Below are 24,944 nucleotides of genomic sequence, written 5' to 3'. Positions count from 1 at the left end.
TTTCAGGGTGAAAGAAGTCAGTCATATAAGAAAGGATTAATAATCAGAGCAGCATTGGACTTGTGATATCATTTCTCTTTTAACAAGCAAAAATTAAATAAATAAACTAAGTAAATAAAAAATGGTGACATCATGTGTTGGTCAGCGTTTGGTAACCTTGACAAAACACCCAAAATAAACACATTTTTAGAAGGAGGAAGGGTTAGCTTGGCTCATTGTTGCAGGGGGTTCAGTCTCCAGCCACTTGATGTCATTGCTGTGGTGAGCCTGGACATCATGTGGTAAAGCTGCTCACTTTGTGGTATCCAGAAAAAATACTAGGGTGCTGATAACTTCATTCCTCCAACATTTTACTTTCTGACATAGCTAGGAACTAAGCGTTCATCACGTGTCATTTGAGATCAAACCATGTCACCAAGGGTGAGAAAAGAGCTTCACTAGAGACCTAGGGAATCATCAGGGTGACACTGAATACTGATCCCAGGATGACAGCACTGTTCTCGGGTACAGATAACAGACATGTAAGAATAGATTAGCAAGTTCTGGGGGAAACAGTTGGAAAATGGCGAGAAGTTTAATGTATATGAAGGTAAAGAAGAAAGTATATTTAGATAGTCATGAGTTTGTAGTAAATCAGCAACAAGTATGTGTGAAACCAGACAGCGGTAAAGGGAAAGACCATTACACACTTTCCTCCTGCTGTGACCAAGGCAACTCGTGAAAGAAAGCTTTTTATTGGGTTTACAGTTCCAAAGTGTTAAGAGTTCATGATGGCTGCAGGAATAGCTTAGAATTCACATCTCAAACCACAAAGGAGAGTAGGGAATGGCAGGAAGTTTTTAAGACACAAAGCCTGACCCTATGATAACCCCCAAGGCCAAATCCTTCCCAAATAGTTGTACCAACTGGGGACCAAGTATTCAAATACATGAGCCAGTGGTAAACAATCTCTTTCAGACCTCTGGAGCAACTAACTGCAGGGAAACTGCTCAGAGGGGACTTAATGTGTGCTGGAAGGCCGAGGCTTAGCTGTGAACCGCATTTACAGTTGTAAAAATGTGAACTTAGCAGTTGGGAGGGGTGTATGTTTTTAATGTCAAAAAGAAAAAAAAAGTGAAAAAGATTGCTCAACAATTGTCTCAGTTGGGTTATCTATTGATAGGATTAAAATCGTGACCTACAGAAACTTGGAGAGGAAAGGATTTATTTCAGTATCACACTCCGTTACTGAGGGAAGTCAAGGCAGGAACCTGGAGTTAACTGAAGCAGAGGCGGTAGAGGAGTGCTGTTTCCTGGCTTGTTCCTCGTGGCTTGCTCAGACTGCTTTCTTACACCTGTATCTAGCTATCCCACATCAGTCTCTAATTAAGAAAATACCCCCATAGGCTTACATAAGGCCAGTCTTATAGTGGCATTTTCTCAATTATAGTTCCTTTCTGTAGCTTCTGTGTAGTTGACAAAAGAAAAAGGAAAAGCTAAAACCAGCCAAAAAAGTGATTAAGATCTTTGCCTGCTCTTCCAGAGGATTCAGGTTTGTTCAATACCTAACTTTGATGGGTGGCTTACAACCATCTGCAACTATAGACCCAGGGGAGTTTATGCCCTGTTTTAGCCTCTGAGGGCACTTCACTAGTGTGGTGCACTTATGTGCATATATACAAGCAGGCAAAATACCCATACACAGAAAAGTAAATGAATTAAAATTTTAAAAAATACTCCTGCTCCCTAAAATCAATGTTTTTCAGTAGAATTAAGTAGAATATGCCTAAAAATCTAGACACTTTTAAGAGCCAAAGAAGCTAATTTAAATACATTGGGACAATTATGACTATCTAGGCACTCTATCTGAAAATGAAAGAATCAAAATTAACAAAAGATGTTCGCAGTAGCAGGTTTATTACCGAAAGAAAGTGGAAACTGGGTCAGAACAAAGGGCTTCTGATTTTATAGTAAGTTTCTTACAACCACTCAACTGTATAAAGTTCATCCCCGTGTGTGCATGTGGGAAAAAAAACCTAAATTTTAAAATAAAAGAATGAACCGGACATTGAGATCACAGTTGTTTTCCTGGGGGAAAAAATAAGTGGCAGTGGCTGAAGAAGGTTGGTGGGTCAAGAGCAGTGAGGTCTTATTTTATTGGTCTCTTAAAGCTCAGAAGGACGGTGCCAATATTGATCAATGGCAGCAGTTGGAAAGGAAAGCCTGTGGTGGGGACAGCAGATGGGATTCAGAAAGACAGTAGTGTAATGCCAGTAATAATACACTGCACAGTTTATTTTTAAAACAGAATCCTTTTTATGTGAAGGATTCTATTCCAAAGATGGACTGCCAGACACTGAGATCGTCTCTAATTCTGTGCACTGCTCTCTGCTGAAGTAGGAGTTGCTTCTGTGTTTACCCCATTTAAATTCTTCATAGTTTTTTTTCGTTTAATGCTGCCTGCCCATTCCCTGGTAAGCTTGCATTTAAAGCTGGTTTTAAAGTAGCATTTACACACCAGTACTTGTGCTCTCAGTACCCTGTCATCATGAAATAGTAACATGATACGTGCTCACCTGCTAAATCTGTGATTTAGAGTTCAAGGAGCTTATGGAAAGGAACATTTAATTCCTAGCTTAACTTGATCTTTTTGCCTTTTGGTGAACTGTGCATTTAAGTAATTGCAACTGATCCTTTTAAAGACACATTGCCTATCATTCTGGTCTATTAATGTCAATACTTTATAAAAAAATGTTATTTTATGAGTAGACTGTGTACTTGGAATTTCTCTTGAGCTTGTGTAGGGAAATGATATAATGTCTAAAATGCAACCTTTCTGATGAGCAAGTGTGACTCTAGCTTGTCATTAAAAGCCTGGGTTATTGGATGGGTTTTGTGTTTGTGTGTGTGTTTCTTTCTTTTGTTTGTTTGTTTTTCAAGACAGGGTTTCTCTGTGGTTTTAGAGCCTGTCCTGGAACTAGCTCTTGTAGACCAGGCTGGTCTCGAATTCAGAGATCCGCCTGCCTCTGCCTCCCAAGTGCTGGGATTAAAGGCGTGCGCCACCACCGCCCGGCGTGTGTGTGTTTCTTTATTACCACAGTATTCTGTTGCTTTAACACTCTTCAAAAAGATGTGTTCTGGAGGTAATTTAGTCCTACTTATTTTATTCCCTTCATTTTTCTCATAAATAAAATATATCTGTCAGTTGGCTGGAAAAGTAGAATAAAGATGTGAGCTGCCCTGAGAGTGAGTATAGTCTTGAGCGTGTAGCTGTGAGTAAGCATAAGCTGAGCAAACCTTTTGAAAGTTATTGTTGATGGTAACAGAGAATAGCTTCATAGTAGGTTGGTCTTCTAAGCCATTTTGCTTCATTCATTTTGTACATAGTCAGCAGTGTCCTTCCTGATAGGTTTGTCATAAACCCCCACCCCGTTGTTTGTCCTGTATTCTCCTTTTTGACAGTTAAGCATGCTAATGGCTTACTAAATGAATGACATATAAGACAGAGATTTGGCCCCTTAGTTTTGAAACTATATTTTATATGTGTTTTCTGCTGTCCTTTTTATTTTAGTAATAGAACCAGCATCTGTTATTACTGTTGCCCTTTGTTGGGATCTAGAAGGTGGACGTAGGTAAACCTGAATATTGTGTAGCTGTGTTCCCTCTTGTGGTGCTAACCCAGACACTTGGAGTCACAGTGTTCCGTTATGCTGTTGATCACCTCTGGTTATTATCCTGTAAGAATTCAGTCCTCTCAGTCTCATTTTGTTACCTGACCATATAGACAGTGCAGTGTCATTTTCAAGGGCTGTCTCTCCTCTTTCGGAGCGACATTTGAAGACAGTGATAGAATGTTTTAGATTCTCCGGTTAACTAAACATACCTTTAAATACCTCTGGTTTAGATAGAATTACATGTTAATTTATATTATTTTATAAATTCTAAATAAAGGAAACAACAATATAAATTTCTTAAACCTCAAAACTTAGGATGTTAATAAATCAGATCATTTGTTAATGAATATTTAACTCACGGCTTGAGATAAAACTGCTTTATAAAGGAATTTTAGGCTGTGACTCAGTTTGAAAGCAATGCATTTTAAGATTTAATTACTTAAAGGTATGAAACACTTTAAGATACTTATTTTCTCTGCTTGATTTGCCTTCTCCTCAACTTTTCTGTGGCCCCTTTAGGTGCTAGTGATTAAGACTCTAAACTATAACATGCCTATGAAGAAAATAAACTCTAGATTTTCCCAAGTGTGGTGTTGTAGCTCATGCCTGTGCGGTGTCACACCATCACTTCTCTTTAGAACCCTCTCAGCCGTCATGTCTTTGTTTCCTGTGGCCTGTTGCTTCTCAGACTTGAGCAGTCACAGCAGTCAGTGAAGATCCTGGTGGAAATGTGGGTTCTCAAATGATGACGATGCTTCCTGCCTCGGCACCATATTTTCAGTAACAAGTCTTGACACATGACAAGGCTCGTTATCTCAGGCTTCCCTCTGTAATTCTCACAGATACTCTTGATTGATTCTAGTCTGGGTGATTCCACTGGACAATAAAGGCTTCACAGTGCATTTTATTATAGTTGCTTAGATATCTGTCTCCTTGCTCATTACAGATTTTTGCCTGTAGAGCTTAGCCTCTCATCCTTATTGGTACAAGGCCTACCGTGCTGTTTAACAGAAAATAGAATCTCAGCAAATATTTATTAGATAGTATTATTGCAGCCAGTTTATAGTTATGCAAAGTATATATTGAATATTAAAATGACATTTTTATTATTTTAGAGAAATACATTAAATATGAGTTTGGATCTTTTCCATATTCCTTTTAGAAGAAAAAAGTCTCAAATATTCTCCATCCAAAGATAATTTGCTCGAAAATAATGCACTAGCTTCATTTTGAAGTCTGCACAGTAACTTACAGTAGTCTTGAGATTTCTTTGTAGAAGTGCTTTAGAAAATTCATAACCATTTCTTTTTTCTCCCAAGGAGAAATACAAATGTCTACCGCAAGACGAAAACGCAATGTGTTATGTTGTTTACCGTAAGCTGTAGTAAGATGAGCTCAATTGTTGACAGGTATGTTTTTTAAATTCACTACTAGAGTAATGTTCTTAAGTGTTAGTGCTTAAACATAATTGCCATTATATTCAGTTTCTACATAGAACAAATAAGAAATAGTAAGAAAGGTATGTTAGTAGTTTTAAAAGCCAAAGTGGATTGCTTAGGACTTATGTTACAAATGAGTCCTTATTCTTAATTTTGGGAATTTTGGTCAACTGAAAGAAACAATAATGCTTGTAGATGATTCCCTGGCTCCTTTTAGACTCTAGGATTCAGTCTATCCCTGCAAGCATCTTAGCACTTGTGACTGGTAAGACATAATTGTTACTAGGATTATTAGTTTATTAGTTCGTTTTTAATCTTTATATATAAGCCTTTGGGAAAAGATAAACCTGTTTATTTCTTTAACTGTAAAACTGCTGGTTAGTTTTTTTGGTTTTTGTTTATTTGTTTGTTTGTGTTTTTTTGTTTTTGGTGCTGGAAATGTCAGCCAAGGCCTAATGTGTACTAGTCAAGGAGCTTTACCACTGAGCTACCTCTCCAGCCTTGTTTCTAAGACTCTTTGTTATGTTGTTGTTTTCATTCTAACACCTCTAACCTTTGATGCGTCTTAAAATTCACTTCTCATACTTCATTTGGTAGCTTCTTTTCTTTCTTCTTTCTTTCCTTTCCCCTACTTCCCCTTCTTTTTCCTTCCCCCTTTTTCATTTCCCTTTCTTTCCCTCCCACCGTCCCTCCCTCACTTCTTCCCTTCTTTCCACATAAAGATGAATCTTAAAAATGTCTAGAATCTTTTATATTATTTCATTGAATTGCTTAGATCCTCAAGGTTCTGAAGATATAGGTCAGGGATTAGCCAGCTTTTTAAATTATGGTTACATAATGCACTGTATGACGATTCCAGTTCTTTAAGGATTTTGCAAATGGATTTGTACGTAGAGTGGTTGTTGATATCTGAAGGCAGCTTTTCTTCTTTTCTGACTAAACAAAGATATATCTTGTATTAGAGCATAAGACTTAAAGGCAAGGAATGTCTTTAAGAGGTTTGCCTTCACTGTGGCCCTAGTTTTGGATTAAGGCCTTGTCTCCTTCTTGAAAAGACACACCAGTCATCTAAAAGGACTGAAAATGAGTGGGTGGTCAATTCCTTTTCTATACTTTATGATGTTTGGGATGATACCTCTGTGTTCAGAGATAACGCAGTGATTATTAATATGGATTCCTTATATCTGAATATTATATTTATAGACTCCCTCGTCAGAAAATGTATATCCATGTAGGGTTTTTAAAATAAGTTCCCAGTCATAAATGGACTACTTCAGGTCTATTCATGAGCCACCATAAAACACAGTTTACAACTAATCTCAAAATGAGGCTAATAGACGCCTCAAAGGCATCTTCAGAAGTCACAGCGGGATTTGACTGAATGGTGTGACTGGTGAGTTCATGTAGAAGCTCACAGTCATCAGAAACTTGGATATCACTCCTTAGTTTTAAGAGTCAGCTTCTAGTGCTCTTGATGTAATTTGTTAGACTTTCCCCCAGGTCTCAGCTGTCCTCATCTTGTCACTTAAATCTTCACTTAATGTTCCCAATTATACAAGTCCTTCCTAACCACTCAGACTAAAGCAACCACCCAGGGTTGCTTAGTTGATTTTCTATTGCCACAACAAAACACTGTGACAAAAGCAGCTTATAAACATTTAATTTGGGATTGCAGAGGGTGGTCTAGACCATGACTGTCGTAGTAGGGAACATGGCAGTGGGTGAGCGCGCGTATCACTGGAGCAGTAGCCAAGGCTTGCCAGTTGAAATAATGTCCATGGGAGGGGGGCAAAAGGAAGAGAGAAAGAATGAAAGTGAGCTAAGGAGGAATAGCATGGGCTTTTGAAACTCCAGAGCCCACCCTGCCAGGAACATACATCCTCCAAAAAGGCCACACCTCCTAATCTTTACCAAATGAGGACCAAGCTTTTGGGGATCAGTCTCATTCAAAACCACCCTCCTTTAGAAATAAGGCCTGTTGTTTCCATGTGTTTCTTTGTAACAGAAGATGAAAAAGAGGAGATCAGCTGTTAGTCCTGTTTGCTGTTCTGTTACAGTTTACTATTTACTATTCTGTGTACTGTTTACTATTCTAGTACACAACCTGGTACCTGCGTGCTAATCAGTATCTGTTCAGTGGGTCAAATATGCTAAGTTCATGAGCTAATAGTTATTAGGATGTTTATGAGTAGTGGTGTTTTTAAAAGTGACTATCTGAAAAGGTTTTTAAGTTATGGTATTATAGTTAATATATTCCAGATGGGTAGTTTAATACAAGGACATTTCATACTGGCATTTGATAGGTTTCCAGTAGATATTAAAATTTTGAAATATGATATTTAAACTAGCTAAGTTCTTATTTAGCCTGATATATACACATAGCTGAGTATAACTTTTTAAAATTCACATGCAGAAAACTAAAAGTAAAATTAAATGTAATTAAACTTTTATTAAAAAAATAAGTTCGTGGTTCCTGAGCTTGTATTTATTTGATCTCTTCACTAAGAATCAGGTCAGTCTGAGTGGATTCACCTCTCCCTCTTACTGAGTCTTTTCATTTTGTTTTCTCTTGTAGAGATGACAGTAGTATTTTTGATGGATTGGTGGAAGAAGATGACAAGGACAAAGCAAAAAGGTAGTTAGCTGTGAAATAGAAAATAGTAAATAATATATAATACTTACATGTGTTAGATATATTAGCAAGGTAAAAAAGCTTAAACTGTCAGTATGCAGTTTAGAAATTGAACTATTTCCTGACTTTTTGAAAAGTAAGTTTGAATATATTATGTCATGTCCAAATTGGACACTGCATTAAACTATTTGTGTAATTAAATAGATTATTTAAAAACTGCATATTTAATTTCTTTTTTCATAGAGTATCTAGAAACAAATCTGAAAAGAAACGTAGAGATCAATTCAATGTTCTCATTAAAGAACTTGGATCTATGCTTCCTGGTAATGCTAGAAAGATGGACAAGTCCACTGTTTTGCAGAAGAGCATTGACTTTTTACGCAAACATAAAGGTAAAATACTGATTTGTAAATTGGGTATGGTTTCTATAGCAGACTCTCTTAGAAAATATGAGTTATATGATGCTTAAGGTAAAGAAGAAAAGATTCCTAGTATGTTCTTTCATTCAACAAGCATTTAGTTGTTTGTGTATTCTAGGTCCTTATGAAGTTAGGATGACTTTCTTGGCTCTCAACTTAAGCAAGGGAGACAAAGGTGTAAACACTAACTAAAATACAGATGAGTAATTATTATGAACTATAAGCTTGAGAAGCACATGATTGTCATGGTTTTTTTTTTTAAAATAAAGAATGTTTTAAGGTGTACAAATAAGTATTTTTTTTTTTAGCTAAATCTTTTAGGTTAGGCAAGTGAAAGTGCTTTACACAAAGGAAGTACTGTGTACAAAAGTGGAAGAGCAGAGAGGTTTGATTGTAACTGAGCGTGTTTGTGTTGGAAGGCTGGAGATGTATCAGAGTCAGGTCACGTCAGGTCATTTAAAGGTCATTTCAGTGTATGTCTAGAAAACAAACATTACACCTAAAAGTATTTGTTACTAGAAGAAAATCATCTTCACTAAATCAGTCATGGAAAAAGAAACTTTAAAGTATTTGATATTTAGGTAGTGGAGATATGAAACTGAAGCTAGAGAAGGATATTTGATTTTTTAGATGAAGGAAAACTGCAGAACTTCTCAGGAAGAGAGACGCTAACTGCTGCCTTTTTCATTTTCTTTACCACCTCTGTAATTCATGGCTAGGCTCGTTTGTGCGCCACTACTCTCTGGAATATTTTCATTTACTGACATTGCCCACCCATCCCCAGTACAGCAAAAATTTTTTCTTCTTTACTGTCCATAGAGTTAGAACTGGTGATCTTGATCTGCCCGCTACTGACTTCATGGCTTCCATACTCTGCTGCTGCTTCCCCTTCCTGTCTGGTCCTCTCTCCTCTTCCCTTCTCTGCTCTCTAAATGGGATGTTTCTCAAGGCTTATCCTTGTGATCTTATTTTCTCAACCCTCTTTCCTGGGATGACTCATTGTATAACTGTAGCTGCTGTGCATCTGTAAGCACTAATGAATCTTTGTTTTCAGATGCAGAATTTTCATCCTTGTATTTCTAGTTAACTTATAGATACCACTTTCCATGTGTCTAAACTCAGTTCCTCTAAAATGGAATTCGTTTTCATTTTGTCAAGTCAGTTTCTCCTAAACTGGCTTTTTCCATTTTTATGCCATTTGATTAGGTTCCCAGGCCTCAAACATGAAAATACTTTGGGAATGTTTTCATTTGTCTTAGCATCATATCACATATGCCATATTCTCTCCTGATCTTTGTCAATGTGTCAGTTGCTTAGATTGAACCTTTGTAAATGGTGTCCTTGCTGACTTCATCTCCCTTTGTATAATGGCACACTCAGAAACCAGTGCCTTAAACATTGTAGAGCTCAGTAAATGATTGTTGAATGAAATAAACTGAAATGCATACATTTCCACCCTCTGAAAATAGAACATTAATTTTGGCATTATCTAGGTTTTACCCCCAAAATTGAATGTATAATTCTCACAAAAATGAAATCTTAGTAAATTTCAGGGACATTTTCAAAGTATTTATCTAACATAGACCTGTATTAACTAACCCTTAATAAATTAGTATATATCGTTATGTATATAATTGACAACAATTTAAAGAGCTTGACTTTATTTCACAGAATTAGTAGCTGTACTTTTAGTTCCCTGTCATAGTTCAATATAGTCATTTGTAATCACCAAATTTGTTATATAAGTATGATATATTTAAATACCCGGTAACAAAACATTAAAATAATATAATCCATACTTTTCACTATAAAGTAAGGTAGAGTACAGCCTACCACATTGATCTTTAATTTGTGTGATTGTTGTAGTATATCTATATCTAAAATGGAAAAAAAAATGTTGAGGCATGGAGGTGTTTGCCTGTAATCCTAGCATTTGGAAGCCAAGACCGGAGGGTCGTAAGTTTGAAGCCAGCCTGAAATACATAGTAAGACTGTGTTTTAAAAAGAAAAGGAAACATACTTGTTAAACAGCCAATAGTTCAGACTTCACTATTTATGATAACATTTTTATGACTGAATCTGTTTGCTGTATGCGAATCTGTTTGCAAAATGAAGGAATCATGTGGTAAATATGTGTGCTGTGCCAGAGGCCCCAGTGACTTCGGCAAACTCCACATAGTTAGGAGCATTAAAATGACACTGAGCAAGTCACTCTGCAAGTGTTGTTACTTTCTGTGAAGTTCTGGCCTCAAATCCTCATTTAGTCTCCTAAGATTAGAAAAAATCTTTTTGCCTGGCAAAAATAAGTCCTTTTTGTTGAAAACAGACTGGCTGACCCCATTGGCAACTTTGCTTTGAGCTGACTCCTTATCTCTGCTCGAGATATTACCATTTGAATGGCAAGGAAGCCAAGGTAAAAAATTTCCTCAAAATGTTTGGAATAATCTTGTTGTAATTTGCTTGTTTCTATTTGCTAATTATGTCAAGTCGGAAACAGATTTAGGCCTGTCACCCACAGAGCATATCAAAATTGTACCCTCGCCCGCCCAATAAAATCTCCAAAGAAATTGATACTAAATGGTCCATCCAGACCGAGTTCTAGAAGATAACATTTCACGTTTTGAAACCCTAGCCTCCTGTGCTTATTGTTGAGTAGGAAGAGAAGGCGACTAGTAGGTTTTTGTGCTCTCCCAGTGGTTAGAGTTTGCTGCTAATGTGTCGATCTGTTTACAGAAATCACTGCACAGTCAGATGCTAGTGAAATTCGACAGGACTGGAAACCTACATTCCTTAGTAATGAAGAGTTTACACAATTAATGTTAGAGGTATGTCCAGATTTAATTTTTGATAGTTTTATTTCTCTAAATTTTTAACAGTGATTAATTTTAGTATAGTTTTAGCAGTATGAATATTGAAAAGTTTTAATTCAGTGTAAATGTAATAAGCTCTGTTTGTGTATAATTACAGTTGATCAGTGTATTGACCAAGTATTTTAAGTAGATAATGCCATGTGGTAGGATAATACCAAATTTTCTTATTTTCATTATTTGAAATTTTGAGGTGCTTTCATACAATTCAGAAATCTGTAGCTACTGAGTCTTCAGCCTGAGATGTCCACTCCATCCTAACAAAGCATGGCGTGTGTTATCACATCAAACACTGTTGCCAGTTGTGTATATTTTACTCCAGCTGTGCCGTCACAGCTTGGACTATGTAGTCCTGGAGGCAGGCAGTCCAGTGAGAAGACCCAGTAGGCTTGGTGTGTTTGAGAGCACTTGAGTCTGGTTTGTGGGTGGTCTTCTTGCTGTGCCATGGCATGAAGATACGCTGTATAGGAACTCTCAAGGACTCTCTTATGGGGACACTAATTTTATTTTGGAGGCTTCATCTTTATCACCAAGTCACCTCCTAGCTGCCTCCTCCCAATGAAACATAATGGGAAATTAGGTTTCAACATAAATTTTGTAGGACACAGCATTTAGTCCTACTAGACATCTGTGTAAAATGACCACAAATTGTAATAAAATGATGTATTTTTCAAATGAAAATGTTAAAAGGTAATCATTCTGTAAATAGAAATGTTTAAAAGGAAGTGAGAAGATGTTTTTCTGTTACAGAATTGCTTTTAAAAATAATTTAAAACAGCTTTTGCTTGTATGTAGACCATAACATCTCCTGTCAGATATGTAATGCACATAAATTTTATAATATTCATACCCAAAAGCTTTACTTTTTCTACTCTTTTATCTTTTCCTACATAGAGTAATAAAATTATCATTTATGCAATAAGCTGGTCAGAATTTAATACCAAGTTTCATGAAAACTTAAAATAGCAAATAGGTGGTTTGCTTTGTAGTTAACAGTGATAAGAAAACTCAAGAGGGTATGGCAGAGTAATTGGGGTGGGTCAGGGGTATTGTGGCAAGCCTGGGCAGCATGTACAGAAATCATAGATGTACAAAATGAAATTATTAGGTAATTTCATGTATCATGTGTATGTATATAATGCTTATGTTGCAAATAGTTTTTTGTACTACTAGAGTCTGAAGTAAGGCAGAACATTTTTAGCAAGGGGCTTTTTGTTTCTTTGATTATACTTCAGGGTGTAACAATTAGTGAACTCTATTTGTGTGTTTACCGGAAATTATTAAAATTTGTTAAAGTATAAGTATAGCATAAGCATTTAAACTTATACTGTAAAACTGAGGGAGTACTTTCCTCCTGTTAACTCCACCAGTTCCCAGGCCCGCTTTAAGAAGGTGTTTGAAGCGGGAACAGGGCCTCTCCAACTCTTTTACTGGCTCCTAAGACACTACTTCTCATTCTGAGCCGCCTTGCCCAGCCTTAATACATAGGAAGGTGCTCAGTCTTCCTGCAACTTGCTGTGCCATGTTTTATTGATACTCAGAGGAGACCTGCCCGTTCCTGGATGGAGATGGAAGAGGAGAAGATTGGGGGAAAGGGGGTAGGAGGGTGGGGAGGCTATGGCTGGAAAAGTGAATATTTTTTTAAAAAAAGTGTTTGAGATAAGGAAATTCAGAAGCAAAGTTGTTAGGAAATGTGCTCATGTCACATAGGTAGACAAATGCTTCTGGGATGTGTAAGGATGTTGTGCCTTCAGCCACCATTATGTGCAGTAGCTTTAAAACTCATCAATTAGTGTATAGTTGAGGTACAGATCAAGGAACAGTCTTACTTTTACTTGTTTTTTTCCTCTTAAAATAAGTTTGACATTGTACAAAAGTATCTATCTATCTATCTGTGTTTGTGGAAGGATACACACAAGCTAGTCTATAACAAGAAAGAAAATGACTCATTTTATAATCCTAGTATGATTTGTCATTCAATAAGATTTTCTGTGTTTGTTATAAACTGCTTACTTTTATTGGCATAAAAGTTTCCTATAATTCAAAAATTATTTATTTTGTTAATAATCTTAATGCACCTGCTTTACTAACAGGCTAAATACATTTAGGGTTTTTTTTTTTCTTTATAATAGGAAGCTTTTATATTAGTTACTAAGGTGCATGTACTACATACCAGATAACTATCAAAGGAAATAATAAGCCAAAAATTCTAGTGATGATATGACATTATATAAACAGAGAAAATATATTAAGAACTTGAAAATGTAAGTTAATTCTTTATATCCTCAGAGGTTAGATTCACATAACTTAGCAACATTGTATTTACTTTGAATATGTAAAAAAATACTTGTAATTTTTTATTATATCTATCCCTATCCATCTGTCTGTCTATCTGTCTATGGTTCCATTCTTGCCCCAGCACACATGTGGAGGACAGAGGACAACTTGTGAGGGTTGATTCTCTCTTTTCACCAGGTGGATTATGGAGATCAAACTCAAGTTGCCAGACCTAGCAGCAAGCACTTTTACCCACTTAACTATTTTAGTAGCCCAAATATTTTCAAGTTTTTTTTTATGTATTAAGTGTATTTTTAAAAAATAAAAGACTAAGGTGAAGGTGTGTATCTTATATCCTTAATCCAGGTGTTTGCACACATGTGATTTTACATGCTTCAAGTCTGCAGTTTTCTGATTGAATATGAAAATTTTAATCATAACTTAGAATTGAATTTGTTGATAAAATAGTCTGGTTTGGATAAAGTTTATCTGACTGGCAAGACTATGATGTAGTTGTGTTACATTTAAGTAATCATGTTGATTACATTAGAGCTGAGTAGGCCCTTTCTGTTTTCAGCTGAATTTCAGATATATGCTTTACCTTAAAATGTTAGCATTGTGGTTCAGAAGCTTATTTAGTCTATCTACTTAACATGTTGGCGCTGCTGGTACAGGAGTTTAGACCATCCATTTAACATGTTAGCATTACTGGTACAGGAGTTTAGATCATCTACTTAACATGTTGGCATTGCTGGTATAGGACTTTAGACCATCTGCTTAACATGTTGGCATTACTGGTACAGAAGTTTAGACCATCTACTTAGCATATTAGTGTTGTGGGTATAGGAGTTTTAGATAATTTAGCTGAGCTTGTTCATTACTGACCATGCCCAGAGAAGTTGAAGCTTGCTTACCTTCCAAAAGCTAATTCATGTCATAACTAGAACCTAGGTCTTAATACTTACTTATGTTGCCTCTCTTAATTCTTTGAATACAACTGTGCCTCCCCAAGCTCCACCCCTCCCTCCCCCCATCTATTGCCTGAGGAGTCATTTACTGCAAGACCTGGGAGTAGGCATCTTAGGACAAAGTCACTTTGTTAAAGTCATCTCTGATTGTATACTGTTTTCCCCTTGGCAGCTCATAGTCTTCCTTGTAGTTTACAAAACAAGGGCTCACAATATGTGTCAGTCTTGTCTTTGCTGAAGATGTATAAGAAACTTCTGTACCCTTCCCTAGGACTGACATTCTTATCTTCCACAAACTAAATAATCACTGTTACTAAGAAGATATCTAGATGAAAGTGATGTTCTAAATAATGAATAGTTTTCCTTCGTTTATACAGTAAGAGGACAGGGACAAATCAGAGCTGCCCGTCATGATGTGGGGATGCTCTTTGCCTTATTCTTCCACATTTCTCCAATTACCCTTCTCAAGGAAATTTTATCCTTTACTCAGAAGATTTTCATGACTTGGCACTGTTGAAACTTTTATTTGCAAGTGGAAAGAGCAGGTTTCAGCTCTCGGAGTGGGAATAAATGATTGAGCATTTTCATTTCAGTTCATTGTCTTCAGAGAGAAGCTCTGAAGTTCCTAGCAGTCAGTGTCTTCCCAGCGTGAACAGATCATCACAGTGAAAGATAACTTACTTTCAACACTGACAGTCTTTTCACATGAGAAAGCATAGCTTTGTTTTCTTTACCCCAATTTGACTCTATTCACAGTAGCAATCAAATAATTACTGATTAAATCGTAATGGGGTAACACTTCAAGATTTGCTTTTTAATTTCAAGATTTCAAAACCCCTCATTATCTAAAAATTTGTTTGAGTTATTCTGGAAAGTAAGAAATGATTCAAAGTGCCTTTTTTCTGGACCATATCTCTCCCCTAGTAGGAGAGAGGGGAAGGATACCTTTTTTTGTATCTTCAACAGTTAGAGACTGGGAATATAGCTTCATGGTAGGGCATGTGCCTAGCATTCATGAGGCCCTGCACCCATTTCCTAGCACTGCAAACAGCAATAATAATTGGGCATGGTGGCTTACTTGAGTTCAAGGCCAGTATGAGCATTGGAAGCTGTCTCAAGACACCCTGCTCCCAACCCCCAGCGCACACACACCAAAATAAAAATTAAAGCCCAAGTCGTACTGATTTCCTTTGCTCCTAGTCCCATCCGTTATGGCCTATCCTACTTTTCACTGTACCAAGTGTGTTCATCTGTGCCCAGACATAAGGATGACTGAAACACACACAGTTTTTACCAGAGTTGGTGACCATTTGAGGGAACTATTTAACTAAATAGCTTGTAACTTCTCCACTAGTGATCTTTCTCTCCTTTAACTTACAAATGTACTGGTTACCCTTTGCTTTATTCTTTTGGTACATGAGCCCTTTAAAATAATTGTTCTTCCTCCGTTATTTTCATGCCAGTTTTATGAGTGAGTTATAATAGCTCTTGTCAGCTTGTTCTAAGTCTGTTGTAAGTGACTTGCCTTCCTGTTGGTGTTGCTCTTTGAAAATAACTAAACTTGTTCCTTTTCTTGTTCCTTGGCCTATTTGCTATCATTGCACCATCCCTCTTTCTTTCCAAGCTCTTTCCACACTGTATTCTGTCTTTACTGTTTGTCTGGCTCTTAGCTCTCCATATTCATATTTCAGTGATTCTTCCAAGCTTTGTCTTTGGCCCATTTCTTTATTGAAGGTCTCACCACTTCATTTAGCACTACTGTTCCTGTGGTTGTCAAATGAAAGCACACTGAGTCTCCTATTTTCTCTGACATCTCTCCTGAAGATGTTTGTATTTCTTAGCCCTTGGTTAATCTTTCTCTTTTTATATTGCTACTGATTTCATTCAGTGTCATTAATTTCTTGATTATCCCAAGGCATGTTTTTTTGACTCAGACTACTAGAATTGAAACACAGCTACCGCCTTCCCCCATACAAAACCTTCTGTTGGCTTCCTTTATGTATAGAGTAAAGATACCTTTACCAAGAATTTGGGCTTTAGATGATTGTGCCTCAGGTTAGTTTGGGGAGGCTTAATTTGTTTTCCCCTCATTCTGTTCCTCCTGTTATAGTCCTACACTTAAGTGCACACCTGTCTGTGTGTACTTTATGAGATGTGACCATCTCCAGATAAGCTGTACTGTACTAAACAGTGTATCGTACACTGTATGTCTGCAGGTGGAAAGGCAGAACATGGGTTATCTCATCTTTAGAAATCAACTTCGAATAGATAGCCAAAATGATATTTTTCCCTCAGAAAGATCTAAAGATGCCCAAAAATTAATATACTAAGGTACTGAAAGCAAATTAGCTGTCATTTTGACTGTACGCTAAACATTTCTACAATAACTCCTTTGTCATTTTTCTTGTTTCTATTCAGTAAAATGCTTTTTTTCTTTTCCCTTAACTGACCATTATGTTTAATTTCAGGCTCTTGATGGTTTTTTTTTAGCGATCATGACTGATGGAAGTATAATATATGTATCTGAGAGTGTAACTTCATTACTTGAACATTTACCAGTAAGTATAAAAACCCTATAATCTCTTTATTATTTAATGTCTACATAAAATATTAGAATACTAGGAAGTAGACCTTCAGAGTGATATTTGAACAGTGCTTGAGGGGTTAGGATTAAAACCCCAGCTAATGTCTTTGTTATTAGCATTGCCGTGTTTTCTCAGACTAGTCCTAAGGCCGTCATCCACAGTACTTTAGCCTTTGTTGTTCTTCCCTTTGTATTCTAATGCTGATTTTGCAATGTTTTTCTTTTAGCTGATGAAAATATTGTATCAGACAAAAACCTCCAACCAAATTTCTACTGCACTTATTGCTATGAGGAGAACTCATAATTTTCTCAAAAAAAGTGACTTATAAAAACTGAAGTAGAGCCAGGCAGTGGTGGTGCATGGCTTTAGTCCCAGCACTTGGGAGGCAGAGGCAGGTGGATCTCTGTGAGTTCAAGGCCAGCCTGATCTACAAGAGCTAGTTCCAGGACAGCTAGGACTGTTACCCAGAGAAACTCTTGTCTCAAAAAAAACAAACAAACAAAATACAAGTAGGTACAAAACTTGCATGCAATATGAGTTGGACTGGTAATGTAATAATGGCCATATTCCATTTTAAAATATGTCCTCAAAAAGGTGCACTGTGCTAGAGATGCAGCTCCATAAAACCTTGTATGTTTGCTTTTACTCATCCTGTATTTACTGAACATTCATTCTTTATTGAACACTAGGCTAAGTGCTTCCTACAGTTAAAGGTTTTAGAAGTTTATTTGAAATTTTTATATAATGTGTATTTAAGATTGGTTTGTGGTATAAAAATTCTAATATTTCAGATTACCCTCGAAATGCCCATTGTTGGAAAATTTACATCAGTGCAATATAAACCATTCTTTAAATATTTCTTTTTAGAGATATTTTTTTAAGGGGCTAGAGAGATGGCTCAGAGGTTAAGGGCATTGACTGCTCTTCCAGAGGTTCTGAGTTCAATTCCCAGCAACCACATAGTGACTCATAGCCATCTGTAAGGAGATCTGGTACTCTCTTCTGGCCTGCAAGCATAAAGACAGACAGAACAATGTATACATAATAAATAAATATTTTAAAAAAAAACAAAACAAAACTATTTCCTTCCCTCTGATTTCTCTGCTACTTAATACCTTGTAAAGAGAAAGGACTCTACCCATAAAAATGTCAGATTGTACAAGGGCAACTTTCTACTGAAAGGCAGTAAGCATTGTACTCATTTTTTAAAGTTTTTGTTGTAGCATATGTATGTCTGTGTCTCTGTGTGTATGCCATTTGCATACCCCTCGAGGCAGAAGGTGTGGAGTGAGGGTAGTTGTGAGCTGCCTGGTGTGGGTGATGGGAACTGAACTCAGGTCGGGACTATGGGTGAACAGTAAGTGTTCTCAACTGCCGAGCCCTCTGTCCCTATTGCTAGTTTCTAGATTTTGCTTGACTTCACTGGTCTTCTTCTGCAAATAAAGCCCAAATCTAAAACGTGATTGGACAGTAAACATATAAGTCAATTGGCACGAACAGAAATAAGATCAGATCAAGTGGATATTCTTAATGACCCCTTTTAAAAAATTATTTGCTCTTAAATGCTGAGCCAAAATGTTTAGAATTTGCTAGCTTAACAAAACATTACTCTCCACCAGCAGATGGGCTAAGGATGTTGTCAGATAATACCTGAAGTCCATAATTGAGATTTCTCTGGCTAGCCCATGTTTGATGTTTCATCCAGGTTTTTAAAATTAAAATACATCTACTGATGTATTTTTTTAATGTCTTGGTTTACAAATTTCTTTGTTCTGTTACCATAAAGCTCCATGAAATGATTCCATGTTAGAACAACAGAACTTGGGATAAACTAAATCTACATTCCAGGGCCATGGTCACTTAAATTTGGCTTCAGAATAAGTTACCATTTTTCTCCTTTGATGGGGGTGGGGATTTATTTGCACAGTAAGAAAGCTTGACAGGCTGGGGAAAGAGTGCTGGGAGCCTGGGATGTGGCTTAGTGGTAGATCACTTGCCTAGCGTGCACATAGCCCTGTGTTTCCCTCCCCGGCTCTTCAAAAACAGCAGCCAGTAGAACAGAAGACCACAAAGCATAAGGAATGAATGAATCCTTTGTAGGATTAAGATAGGGTTAATTGAAAATGAGAATAGTTATGTGCTTTTAACCATATATAATTGTATTTTTTTTTCAGTTTTGTGTTTACAGGAAAAATGTTTTTTTCTTAGTTATAATCAAAGCATTATTTGCATTTGTTCACACTTTCATATCTGCTTTTTGGCACTATCTTTGGGTTTCATGCAGAATTAAAGGCCTTCTCTTTTTGTTAACTGTGCATCCTATCACTTAAAATTAGCTGTTATGCTGTTATTTATAAAATATATAAAAATGGTTTATTTATTTTACAATTAGGGTAGTTGTATGATGCTAAAGCCAGCAATTTTTATCTCTTTATTCCTAAAACTACTGGCTGATTTTTCAGAGCCACTCAGTAATTACTTATTGAGTAACTAAAAATGAATTAAGTAGTTGGCCATCTTAATGATTCCTTCTAAAATGTTTCCCAGGGCCCTGAGAAATGGCCAATTAGTTGAGAGCGTTTGCTGTACTTGCAGAGGCCCAGGGTTTAGTTCCAAAAACTCGTATCAGGCAGTTCACAGTTCTAGTAGATCTGGCAGAGCACACACATGGTGCTCATACGTATACTTAAACATCACACATACCCATTAAATAAATAACAAATAAAACTTTAAAAAATACTTTCCTAATGGAGAAGAAGACATCAGATTCCCTGAAATAGGATTATAGACAGTTGCGAGCTATCATGTGGGTACTGGGAATTGAACCTGGGTTCTCTGAAAGAATAACCAGGGCTCTTAACCCCCGAGGTGTCTTTGATCCACTGCTGGTGCATCTTTGGTGTGGGATAGTGTAATTACACTTTAAATGGACAGCCTGACAGATCTGGTTGATACAAAGTATTTGATCTTTATAATAACTCCTCAATGCAAACCTCACTTTGCCACTCCCTCCTGTATTTTTTCTTAAAAGTTACATATTTTAGAACTGTTTTTAGATTTACAGAGAAAGCAGGAATTTCTCTTGAAAATAGTTGAGGGGATGAAAGAACCCAGAGAACTAGCATTTTCTTTTCTTCATGAGTTGTACTGGTAACCAAGTGGATATAACGTATGTATCCACTGAGTGGATACAGTGTGGGTTGCTTTTTTTTAATATCAAAATGTGGCAACTGTAAGTGTTGTGTTTGAAACCTGAATAGTGGTTAATGGAGAGTTTGGCACTGTGTAGGAAGAGGGAGGAAAAGCAGTAGGGAAGCATGCTTGTGTTCTTGGCTTTTCCTTTGTAGGCTTGTAGATAGAAAATAAGGGGTGCAATGAAATGGTGTCAGAAGAATTGCTGGTTAAGAATAAACAGAAAATGTTATTCTTAAAATTAACATTTTAGTTCTTATTTCAAATTTATTTTTTATCAAGACTACTTTGTACATTCTGATCAGTGCTTAAATTTCTACTTTGTCAGTGAAAGATCGTTTCCTAGTGTTTGTTATTCATGCCTGAAGTTTCCATCATTCTTTTAGTATTAATGGCTTTTTAGTCTTCCAAAAGAATTCCTCATTAAAATACAAGTGTGTTGTTGGTGTGGTTATCCCTTAAGCTATTATCAAACGGCTCAGTGATGCCAAATTATTGTTTTGTACTAATAACTAGTATGAAAGGCACATATACCTTTATTGGCAAAGGAAAAGATAAAGGTGTAAAAGATAAGACCATTTTGTTCATCATGGGGCAACAAGACATAGACATTAAGAGAACTACCTACCCCCTTTGGGGTATTATATGAGCCATAAGTTCTAATGGAATTTGTTTACTGTTGAGGTTTCGGGTATGCTGTTTTGAAGGAAGTGACTTTTGAAATTTTTTAAATTTTTATTTAAAATACAGATACATCATTTCTGCCGTCCTTTTCCTCCCTTTAATTCCTTCCATGTCCCCACTTACTCCATTTCAACTTGATGACTTCTTTTTCTTTATTATTGTTACATACATGCACATATACATACATATAAACATATGGATGAATCTTTGTGTTGTTTATGTATATATGATTTTGGGTTGACTGTTGGGTATTGAATACCAATTATTAGGGTCATTCCTGTGAAAGACTAATTTTCACTCTCTGAGTAGTCATTAGTCACTTAGAGTTCTTTATGTAGAGACTCCATGAGATTCCCCCTGTCCATATTAGCATATCTATTGGTGTGTCATTGTACGTATCTTGTTTAGGCAGCCATAGTTGTTGAGATGCCATAGATACAGCTTTCTTGTCATTTCTAGAAGACACAGTCTCATAGCAGACTTCCTAGTCTCCTGGCTCTTAAATTTTCCCTGTTCCTTCTTCTGAGGTGTTCTCTGATAGGTGCAGGAGGGGTTGTTCCTTCTTCTGAGGTGTTCTCTGATAGGTGCAGGGGTTGTTCCTTCTTCTGAGGTGTTCTCTGATAGGTGCAGGAGGGGTTGTTCCTTCTTCTGAGGTGTTCTCTGATAGGTGCAGGGGTTGTTCCTTCTTCTGAGGTGTTCTCTGATAGGTGCAGGTGTTGTGTCGTAGATGTGTCCGTTGAGATTGGGCACACCACAATGAGTTGATCTCAGCATTTTGACCAGTTGTTTTCTTCAATGGTCTCTGTCTTCCGCTGCAAAGAGACACTATTTTGATGAAGGCTGAGAGCTATGCTTATCTGTGTGTATAAGGATAAGTTTAAGAACGCAGTTAATAATTACGCTAAGTGGTTGTAGTAGCTTCTCCTGTAAGATCTGTGACCTCACTAGCTAGGAGTACTTGGCTAGGTTTCTAGTACCAGGCATCGCTTTTTTGAAGGAAGTAATTTGAATTAGTGTTTGAAAAATGCAAGATAGAGATGTGGAGTTTACCTAAGCTGTAGAAAAGACTTTGATCCCTAGAGAAAAGCCAGAAGAAATCGTGTGAGTATATGGGGAGTAGTAAACCATCCCTCCCTTCCTCCCATGATTTGGTTTTTCTTACTGTTTTGTTTTAAGCAGTGGAGCTGTTCAGGTACAGTCTTTAAGGTATATAAAATACAAACCAAGTGGAGTGCAGCTGCCTTCCCCCCAGAGTTCCCTCTACCTCCCTTGCCTCCCACAGGGCCTGAGCTCTCACTGCTCGATTCTAGAGTTAGAGCAGGGTGGACAATGAGGCTCCGATAGGATGGGCTGGATTCAGTAGAAGGTAAAGTCGCTGAGGTGTCACTGCCGTTGGTTCTTCATCTTTGAGTCTACAGCATCACCTGTCACAGGTTTCCTAACATTTGTGAGACTCCTGCTGATTATTGGATAATGATTAAAGTCATGTATTAGCATGCAAGAAGAATTAAAATGCTTTACATGCTAGCTGTTCATTTTAGGCAAGGCTTTTGGCAATGTGATATAGAATAAATGCCTGGAAAAAATGAAATAAGATTAAAGGGCGTGTTGGACTATTGCAATGATAGTGTTGTCAGATCTCCTCATTTAGCTGTCACTGGCAGCACTGCTGTTTAACAGGTGTTTGAATAAATTACAAGACTGTGTCTTAGAGCCAATAATTTTCTTAACTTTCTCTGCCCCATTGTATTTTACAATGTTCAAATTTGGTAAAACTCAAGTTTTCGAATAGTGTTTCTGACTTTTTGAATCCCATCTGTTGTGGATCTGATGACTCTGGTATGTTACCCTTCTCTAGCCTCTCAGTCTATAGAGTTTGTAGATTGACATTACTGGTTTTCATGGATAATTGAATATTAATCATATGTACCCCTGTTATTTAATATCTATTATACATGTTAAAGATAAGTGCCTCTCAAAGAACCATTATATAATTTTAAATTTTCTTATTTTTCAGTCTGATCTTGTGGATCAAAGTATATTTAATTTTATCCCAGAGGGAGAACATTCAGAGGTTTATAAGATACTCTCTACTCACCTGCTGGAAAGTGATTCATTAACCCCTGAATACTTAAAATGTAAGTAGGCCCTCCTAAGCAGAGACTCAAAGCTTATATTTGGCACCATTATCCTTTATTTCTGTAAGTTTATGAAAAACACGATTTGTTTAACTAAATTAGAATAGCACTGTTTCATGAACTCTATTAAATGCTTTTAAAATATTGGTGAATATACACAACTAAAAGAATTGTGTTCATTTTAAGACACCAGATCTATTATTCCATTGTATATTGAAGTCTCATCTTTTTTATTATAAAAGTTGATCACAATTACGCAACAAGCTGTAATATATAAAAAGATGGAAATCAGTTACATGTTTTTAATTTTTAAATGAAATCTTAAAGTATTTATTAAATAATCTTTGCTGGATGTGTTTAATATAATTTCTTAAAGTGCCAAATATAGTGAAAAAATAGTCCCTGCCATCAAGTAGCACAAAATATTTTGGTGTAGTGAGACATTTCTCTAGATTGCCTGGACAAGCAGTTGACTGGAACTTTTGCTGTCTTCATCCTTGGTGTTCTGGTTCCCTTCACACAGCATTCCCATGTAGTAGACTCTGATACGGGACACGTTTATCTGGGCTCATGCCTGGGGAGGGCGTGGTGGGGCACAGCTGTTCACAGCATGACAGCTGGGAAGCAGGAAGGAAGAAGGGCATAAGGACATGCCTGCTGCAGGCTACTCCTCCAGACTCCCTCCTCCGCACGCAGTCTCTAGATTCTCTCATAGTAGCATTGCCAGCTGTGAGCCCTTTGTGCTGACAGTTCGTGTACAACCCGTAATAGTTACCCTGAGTAAAATCAAGAATGTGGGTGTGGGCATGTAACAGTGGTGAAGTACTTGCCTATAATGCACATGACCCTGAGCTTGTTTCCCGTGTGTGTGTGTAAGTTAGTACATTATTGTATTTGTGTAGCCATTAGCTATTAGAGACCTTCCTTAATACCTTTTTATTAGTTTTAAAATGTATCTTATCTGGTAATAGTGACTTAAATCAACTTAAAAAGTTCTTTGTATTTGTATCTTCAGATTCTTTAATATTAAGAACTAACCCGTGTGTACTTGCATACATGCTTACATCCATGTTAAGAATAGATTGTCTTTCAGAAGGAGTTATAAAAAATAGAAGTAGAAATTTACTTGGAGCCTATATGTAATTGTTTATAATGAGATTTGCATTACGCTAGTCATTAGACCATTTTAATATGGGTACTTAAAAGAAACATTTGAGCTGGACTTAATAGAGAAATCAACTATATGGCTTTAAACAGTATTTGAAGTCACAGAACAAAAGACATTACTGAGGCAAATGCATAGAAAAGGGGGAGAGAGCCGGGCGGTGGTGGCGCACGCCTTTAATCCCAGCACTCGGGAGGCAGAGACAGGCGGATCTCTGTGAGTTCGAGACCAGCCTGGTCTACAAGAGCTAGTTCCAGGACAGACTCCAAAACCACAGAGAAACCCTGTCTCAAAAAACCAAAAAAAGAAAAGGGGGAGAGATAGAAAGTTGGCCCTCTGAGTTGTCAGCAGAAGGACAGGGAGAAGGAGCCAGTTTTAGAGACTCTTGGAGGAGAGGACTGCTCAAAAGTGCACATAAAAAGCTTCTGCCAAGATAGACTTCCTGCTCTGGAGATCAGAGAAGTCTTAACTAAGAGTTAAAACGCAAGCTACGTTGCTTAGAAAATGTAGTAGCCTCTTTTGCTATAATGTCTATGAGTTGGTACAGATAATACGATGTTTGTAAAGATGAAGCAGAATTATAAAACACCTGGATTTTCATCCTATGGAGTTTAATTTTTACTCTTTACACAATAAAGAACTAGTGAAGGCCTTTTGGGTGATTTGTAGTTGCAGGGGGGAATCAAGATAGAGACTTTTGCAAAGAACCATTCTAGGGCCAAAAAGGGGAAGTGTATAATTAGCAAAGAAGTATGGATGGAGAGAAAACATGATTGATAAGTTGGCAGATCCCAGTATAACTACATCTGGGAAAATTTTGAAAAGATAATTTGAATTTGCACCTGTTGAGTTAGGTGATAAAGCCAGAGGCAGAAGAGTCTAAGTGTGATGCAGTGAGCGAAGGAATGGGGTATTACATATTCAT

At 37.0% G+C, this 24,944-nt stretch overlaps 1 protein-coding gene across 12 annotated transcripts in view; it reads left to right on the top strand.

Annotated features, from left to right (window-relative positions):
• Clock (clock circadian regulator) overlaps positions 1-24,944 on the top strand; it is an 83,174-nt gene that overhangs the window by 27,310 nt on the left and 30,920 nt on the right. For 6 of the 12 annotated variants that reach the window (XM_057772744.1, XM_057772740.1, XM_057772745.1 and 3 more), the window contains 6 exons: positions 4,973-5,062; positions 7,668-7,727; positions 7,968-8,116; positions 10,877-10,968; positions 16,724-16,813; positions 22,734-22,854. In XM_057772744.1, the coding sequence (XP_057628727.1) occupies positions 5,016-5,062; positions 7,668-7,727; positions 7,968-8,116; positions 10,877-10,968; positions 16,724-16,813; positions 22,734-22,854 (559 nt within the window). In that variant the 5' untranslated portion in view covers positions 4,973-5,015. Of the gene's footprint in view, positions 1-4,972; positions 5,063-7,667; positions 7,728-7,967; positions 8,117-10,876; positions 10,969-16,723; positions 16,814-22,733; positions 22,855-24,944 lie in introns of those variants that run through there. The other 6 variants (XM_057772743.1, XM_057772741.1, XM_057772749.1 and 3 more) reach the window with 5 other exon arrangements.

Source organism: Chionomys nivalis, chromosome 6 (assembly GCF_950005125.1).
Source record: "Chionomys nivalis chromosome 6, mChiNiv1.1, whole genome shotgun sequence".
Lineage (NCBI taxonomy): Eukaryota > Metazoa > Chordata > Mammalia > Rodentia > Cricetidae > Chionomys > Chionomys nivalis.
This window is presented reverse-complemented; position numbering and strand designations above follow the sequence as displayed.